Source organism: Empidonax traillii, unplaced genomic scaffold (assembly GCF_003031625.1).
Source record: "Empidonax traillii isolate 1590-97213 ecotype Southwest subspecies unplaced genomic scaffold, ASM303162v1 scaffold292:size1342341, whole genome shotgun sequence".
In the NCBI taxonomy this organism is placed as follows: Eukaryota; Metazoa; Chordata; class Aves; order Passeriformes; family Tyrannidae; genus Empidonax; species Empidonax traillii.
In genome coordinates this window covers 737092-743726 of record NW_020955485.1, presented here as the reverse complement: position 1 = coordinate 743726, position 6635 = coordinate 737092, and the positions used below count along the sequence as shown (strand labels likewise).

Below are 6635 nucleotides of genomic sequence, written 5' to 3'. Positions count from 1 at the left end.
CTATAAGAACTTGACTTATTGTCAACATTTCACCCTCTGCTTTTACCAGCTTGTCTTTATTCAAAATAGTCTATTGAAGCTATTAAGGCTGGTTGCTCAACCAGTTTTTTCAGAAGAGCTTCAATTTCATATAACAACTATTCCCCGCCTCTAACCCTCCCTCTTTATTACCAACCACTCCCCTTTTGTCCCACTTATTACATTCTCATGCTGAAGCATATTTAATAGATGCACACCTCTCTCCCTTTCTCATCCAGATTCTATCTATCAAATACACATCACAGGATTTGTAGGAACAGCGTCTTAAAAGACAAGGACCAAGATTTTCCAGGCAATGTAGATACACGTAAATTCTCCACCTAATTTTTCTGAAACAATTTTGGATGGTATGTGCTCCTACAAACACTCCACGAATGCTTTTAGAAAAGCAATAGTCATACATACAAATTAAGCGTGCAAATGGAAGTGGACATAAAATCTTGGACTTTTTAAATTGTGTTATGCATGTTCCATATACATGTTCTATCTAGTAATGGCAAGGCTGAGAGAAGCTAAAAGCCCACATTTATCTTAAGGTACACAGACAACTATCTAATGCTTACTGCAAAAAGCAAAATTTGTGATGCTTTTGAATGTAATTGAAAACGTAACTGGTTTAATCTGTGACGTCACTTTTTTTCCCTCCGACCTCTTTGCAATAGGTAACCTCACTGAGATTTTTGTCTGCTTCTGAAGTTCCCCTTTCAGTCTTGCTGTAAGATGGATACCCTAAAGGATATTTGGAGAACTCATCAGAAAGTTTATGAGATAAATAACAAATATTCATATAGAAAGTCCATCTAGTATGAAATAGATTAAAAAAAACCCCAAACATGGGAAAAACCTACCAGGGATCTTGAGCTACAACAGAACTAAGGGCCCCAGCAAGAACTAGTCATGACACGTGTAATTTGAGAACAAACAGAGTCTGTAGCCAAGGCTCCTTGCCACACCTCAACACACACAGGAACTGTAAAGTCAGCGCCAGGGGAGTTCACATGCCTGAAATCAGACCATGAAAACCACATAAGAATTCTAGGCACCACACAGAAATGACCATTACAGTTGCTTTGCAGATCTAGATTGAAATGTTAATGGATCGGTGCTTCCCCATCAAAAATGCACAAAAAGCAAAGCACTTGTAAAAGAAACATGTTTTCACTGATATTCTGAAAAGCCTGTCATAATGACTTGTGCACCAGCTTGCTTCTTGCAAGTGCCCTGTCTTTGGGACAGAAACTACATCCAGGCTTTTTGGCGCTGGGACACTGAAGACACTTATCCAGAAAGAACAGCCTGGAGTCTGCCAGTCCACAGTTTACAGACCTCCAGTTCAATTATCTTCTAACCCTGTGTCATGGTTTTGTTCGGGGTCAATTTGCTTTCACATTCTCTACACAATTACTATTAGTTGAGAGAAGGTTTATGCAGACAAAAGAGACTGGATTTGGGGAAAACAGTATGAATATTTATCACTAGTAAAATAAAAACTACTAAGGAACTATATTTATCACAACTCTACTTAAGTTAAAAGTACTTTGTATTTACAGAAAATACTTCTCCCCCCTTTATATCAGTTCAAGGAGGAAAAGCACTTTTTTATTCCTTTCTCGGAGCTCCAGGTTTCTTCAATAACTCTGCAGCACTCTCGTCACAGCTGGAACTCTTTTTCTTTCTCTCTTGTTCTGTGTTGGTCTTCAGGGCTGGGCCTACCCCCCTCCTGGGCTAAGACTAGAGGCTGGGGGTTACCCAGGTCCTGAAGGTTTTTCCTTCCATAGTCTTGCAAGGGGACACTTGCCTACCGTGGATCTTCTTCCACGGGATTACAGGGTATAATGGCTTATGAGTCCACCTCTGTTTCCTTATGGAGGTCCCTTCCCAAGGGAGAACAGTCCTTGAGAGACTTCTCCTACATGGGTCTAGCATGGATCTCACACTCGGATCCCAGCATCCTTACCCGAACCGTTTTCTACTCCGGCGTAAGGCTTTCTTTCTCAAGGTTACAAATCTTCAGTAGCAGCATGGATTTCTCACTGAGATCCCAAGCTTACTCGAGCCGTCTGCTCCGGCAGGAGTCTCGTTTTTCTCAGAGTAACAAATCTTCAACAGGACTTTGCCTTATCTCAGTCTTTCTCATGAAGTCTCGATTCTCTGGTACATTCACAAGCTCCTCTGTGAGTCGCATGGGGGGTCTCCTCACCCCAACAATCTTCTACAGGTGACAGGGATTACTTTTAAGACTTTTAAGTCTTTTCCCTGCTGAAGAGAGAAAGCAAAAGGGGAAGAAGCAGCTCTCCCCCCTTTGAACCTTTCTTCTCTCTCCTCCGGCTGCCAGCTTCGACCATGGACAATTTGTTATCTCTTTGCTAGAATTCCTTCTGCGGCTTTTCTCATCCAGGCTCTTCTCTAAAGTTTTTTTTGTTTTCTTCACTCTCTTACAAGAGAGAAGGGGGGGCTTCAGTGCCACACCTGCCCCAGCCAGGGATATTTCCCCAAGACAGGGATATTTCTAGGTTTCCACAAAAGCTTGTTTGTGTACTTTGAAAAGCTTGGTTTTTTCAAGGCAATCATTTCTAATTTATCTCCCTCCTTCAACAGGGAAAAAAAATAGTCTTTTTAAAAAGAAATTTTGATAAGTTTTGCCCGCTCTATATCCAGTGCAATCTCACAAAATCTACTTCAAATTCAGTTATCAGCATTTTTTTATTTAGAATCAATGCAGTACACTCCCTGTCCTTTACAATTTGCAAAGATTTTCCATCTAAACAATTTGTCATCGGGAAAAGTTGGTTTTCTCCAGTGATTTCTCTACTGGGCAGTGAAGAAAGAAGTTATGCCCTGGGGCCTTCACCCCTCCAAGGCTGCAGCCTCACAGCAGGGCCTCTGCGGATCCTTCTTCAGTCTTGCAGCCTCCAGTTTTCACATTAACAGTCATTTCTCACAAGTCCAGGTATCCAAACACCCTCCAACCCCTTGTCAGCCCCTTGCCACATCCTTTAGCATACTCTAAACACCAGCCCAAAGCTCTTCCTTGTGCCTTTGGCATCCTTTCTCCTATAGCATCCCTCTGATCAGGGGGTCTGTGTCTCCTCTCATGCTCTGACCCCATCAGGAGGCTTTAAATCTTTTTCCTGGTGGTGTTTTCCCTGCACGGTGCCAAGGCCCTGCCCTGGCAGCAGTCCTGTCCTCCCTCCATGTGTAAAGCAGGGGCAGGAGCAGCCAGGAAAAAATACAAGGGCAGGAAATGGAGCTGAAGAGGAAGCAGATTGGCACCTGTAGTCACCACTGTGCTGGGGGAGGGAGTGGGTGTGAGAAAGGACCCCAAGACCCAGTCCTCCTCCATCCCATGTGAAGTGGCCATTGTGAGAAGTTGCTCTGTCAGCAGAGCAGCCTTTCCCTCCCAAGGGCTGCATAGACCATTCCCCAGGGAGCCAGCAGCCTGCCTTCCCCTCAGCTTGGCTCCAGACACCTCTCCAGGTGCTTTTTGCACAGGGCTTTCTGCCACAGTTCCCTCACTTGAGAACTCAGGTGAGAACTCAGTGACCTCCCTGATACCCACTCAAGGTAGCAGCTACAACCTTCTCTCTGCCTGACACTTCCTGAAACAGCTTCCCCACCACAGTACGAGGCTCCAGTGGCATCACATCACCCATCACCCTTCTGCCTTCCTCCTGCCTGCTGGTCAGAGACCAGAGGTTTCTCTTTGCACTCAGCTGCACTGTCTCTGTATCTCCTTCACTTTCTTCCAGAGGAACTACAATAAATTCCCATCCTTCTCTCCACCAGGTAACAACTGAGAGCTTAAACAGAATATATTTATGTTTTTACATTCTATTTCTATGGCAGAAAACAGATTCCAACATCCACCTTAGATCTCCCACTTCTCCAGGGCTAACTGGCATGTTGGCAGTTTGAGCACGAGGGGATTTCTTAGCAATCACCTCCCTGTCAGGACACGCTGGACAGGGGTTGAACCATCCCATAAAGGTAATCCTGGAGGGGAAGAGACTGGCAACCCAGGTTTCACCCTGTGTGCAGATTAGTGACCTCACACATCCCTACCTGTTAGCCTGGGGTGCTTTAAAACACAAGGTAGGCAGAGGCACCTGAAACAGATACAGCTGTGATAATGATGTCAGTCCTGGAGATGGCACTGTCAGCTAATCAGGGTATAAAAATAATCCTTCCTGTGTTGGCAGACAGCATCCAGTTTTTACCTCATACAAGAAGAAAGTATCCCAGTGGCATAAAAAAATAAAAATCCCTTGTTAACTGCCAGTAAGCAAATTTGCCACATCTTAAACATCCACTTTTGCCAAGCCCTTAGTCACCAGGCTTCTGAAGGGCTTCAAGAATTCTTCAATAGTGCCAAATCTTCTCTTGGTCATGATATGCTAATTTATGCTGTCTGATGTAAAAGCAGCTAATTGTGATAAGGAATTCATCAAAGAACTGAAAAATAGTGAAGCAGAATAAATTGTTGGAGGATCTGGAGCAATCACCACCAGTAGATGACCTGTCATGAAGAAGACGTTCTCATGTTGCTGGCAACCAGTGGGGGCGTAAAAAAGGACAAATTATCAACACTGTGACTGCTCACTGGTCTCATTTCTCTTCCAGTCTTGCTCCTTGCCTGTGTTAACAAAAGCTCTCCAGAACTGGCTGATGAAGCTGCTCATCTATTTTCATCTGAAGGGATGAAATGCTGCCTGTTTCAGTGGGTGAAACCCTGAACTGTCCTGCCAAGTGTCAATGATAGACTTGTATACAACAACTTTGCTCAACAGTGAACAGGATCAGTCTGAGGGAGTGTTATCTCAGGTAATATTGTCTGTCTCTCTAGAAAGCTTCCTCCAAGAGCTTCTTCTACCACCTGCACCCACTAATATTCTGAGACAGACTGCAAAACCTCTGAGCCTATCTCCACAAATGCCTCTGTGGCTTATGAGAAAGAATGCCCAGGCCCTCCAATTTATAGACGTTGCTTCAAGTTCTTTCCCTGTAAATCCTCTTTCCAGCTGCTAATAAATAAGGACCAATTCTAATTCTTCCCTTCATGTTTTTATTTGTTACATATCAGGAGAAATTTAACAAGATTTTCCAAACAGAAAAAGAGAACAAAATAGGAACTCTTCCTAATTATAACCCTCAGGGTGCAACTATCTGAAAAGCATCTTCCAAGGCAGCAATTAACCAAACAAAGAGGAAAGCAAAATCTGAAGACCCGGAAAAAGGAATTCACATACAGAGGCAATCTTAGAGAATAACTCTTCCCTGCATCTGCCATTTCCTACCGAGGAATGGCACAGAGCTGGTAGGGATGTGGCTTCATCGTGCCCCCAAAAACAATCTTGGTGTTGACTTCCTTCACACCTTCTGGAAGGGTGAATGTGAATGCCTGGAGCAGGGTGGAAAAGACAATAAAGAGCTCCATCCTTGCCAACAGCTCCCCCATGCACACACGCTGCCCTGTGAAGAGACACAAAAGCAATCAGCCAAAACATTTCTACCATACCTCCCTCCCTAATCTGCTCGTTTGCTTGTTTTCTGCAGACCTTGTCCTTTCCTCTTAGCTTTGTCATTTAATGATTCAGAACTGAAAGGCTACTCTTGTTTCCACAGAAAGTTTTGATATATATTTACAGCAGGCAGGAAGACATTAGAGAAATGATTACCAGGGTGACATAGTTTACATTTACACTCTTCCTAGCACCATGGATTTTCCTACTACTACTTTGATAACTGGATCTCTTCTCCAAGAAAAGCTGGATCTGTCTCCCAAGAAAAACTTTTCCATGTGTCATTCCTTCTCTTCCTATCTTTTCTGCATACAGTCGGACCTCTCACTTTTTTAGAGATTTTTAGAGCAGTGCAATGTGTGTGTACACTCTTTTGTGAGTGCCTTCCCAGTTCTTCTGGGGAATGAATGCATCATGAGTTGTTATCACAAGGAGTAAATAAATCCCTGTTCAGTGCACATACCTATTGAGAACGGTAAGAACGCTTCTCTGTTTACAAAGTTTCCATCTTTATCCAGAAAGTGGCCTGGGTTGAACTGATCAGGTGTCTCCCATTTTCCAGGATCAGACAGAACAGAGTCGATATTCGCGACAATTATGGTGTTCTGAAAAAAAATGGAGCAATGATGTCAACAGAAATGAGAACCTAGAATCTACGAATATTTAGGACAAAGTGCACCTTTCCTTGTGAAAGGCCACCCACAGAGACAGTCATAGCTTAGGGACACTGCTAAAACACATACGATACAAGAGTTCGTGTCCCTAATCAGGAAAACCCTCAAAAGCCTTTCTGAAATCATCTGATGGACTAAAATCACAGATATTCAAATACACAGCACATTTGTACCTTTGGAACATGATACCCCAGCAGCTCCGTGTCCTTCAGACTCACTCTGGGAAGTGCAATTAAGACTATATTGCTGTATCGCTGGATCTCATGAACTACAGCATTGGTATAAGGCAACTTCTTTCTGTCCTCATAGCAAAATACATGGGAACAACCAAGGACAGCATCCAGCTCCTTCTGAACTTTCTCTAAGGAGGAATATTCAGCTTTAAATATACAGCAAACAATTT

At 43.4% G+C, this 6635-nt stretch overlaps 1 protein-coding gene across 1 annotated transcript in view; it reads right to left on the bottom strand.

The window, feature by feature from the left end:
• The window catches only part of LOC114060780 (cytochrome P450 2J6-like), a 21674-nt gene extending 16096 nt beyond the window's left edge, over nt 1-5578 (bottom strand). Inside the window, exon 1 of the mRNA XM_027890562.1 lies at nt 5334-5578. Coding sequence (XP_027746363.1) covers nt 5334-5552 — 219 coding nt within the window. The 5' untranslated portion in view covers nt 5553-5578. The remainder of the gene's footprint in view (nt 1-5333) is intronic.
• Nucleotides 5579-6635: the final 1057 nt, after the last annotated feature.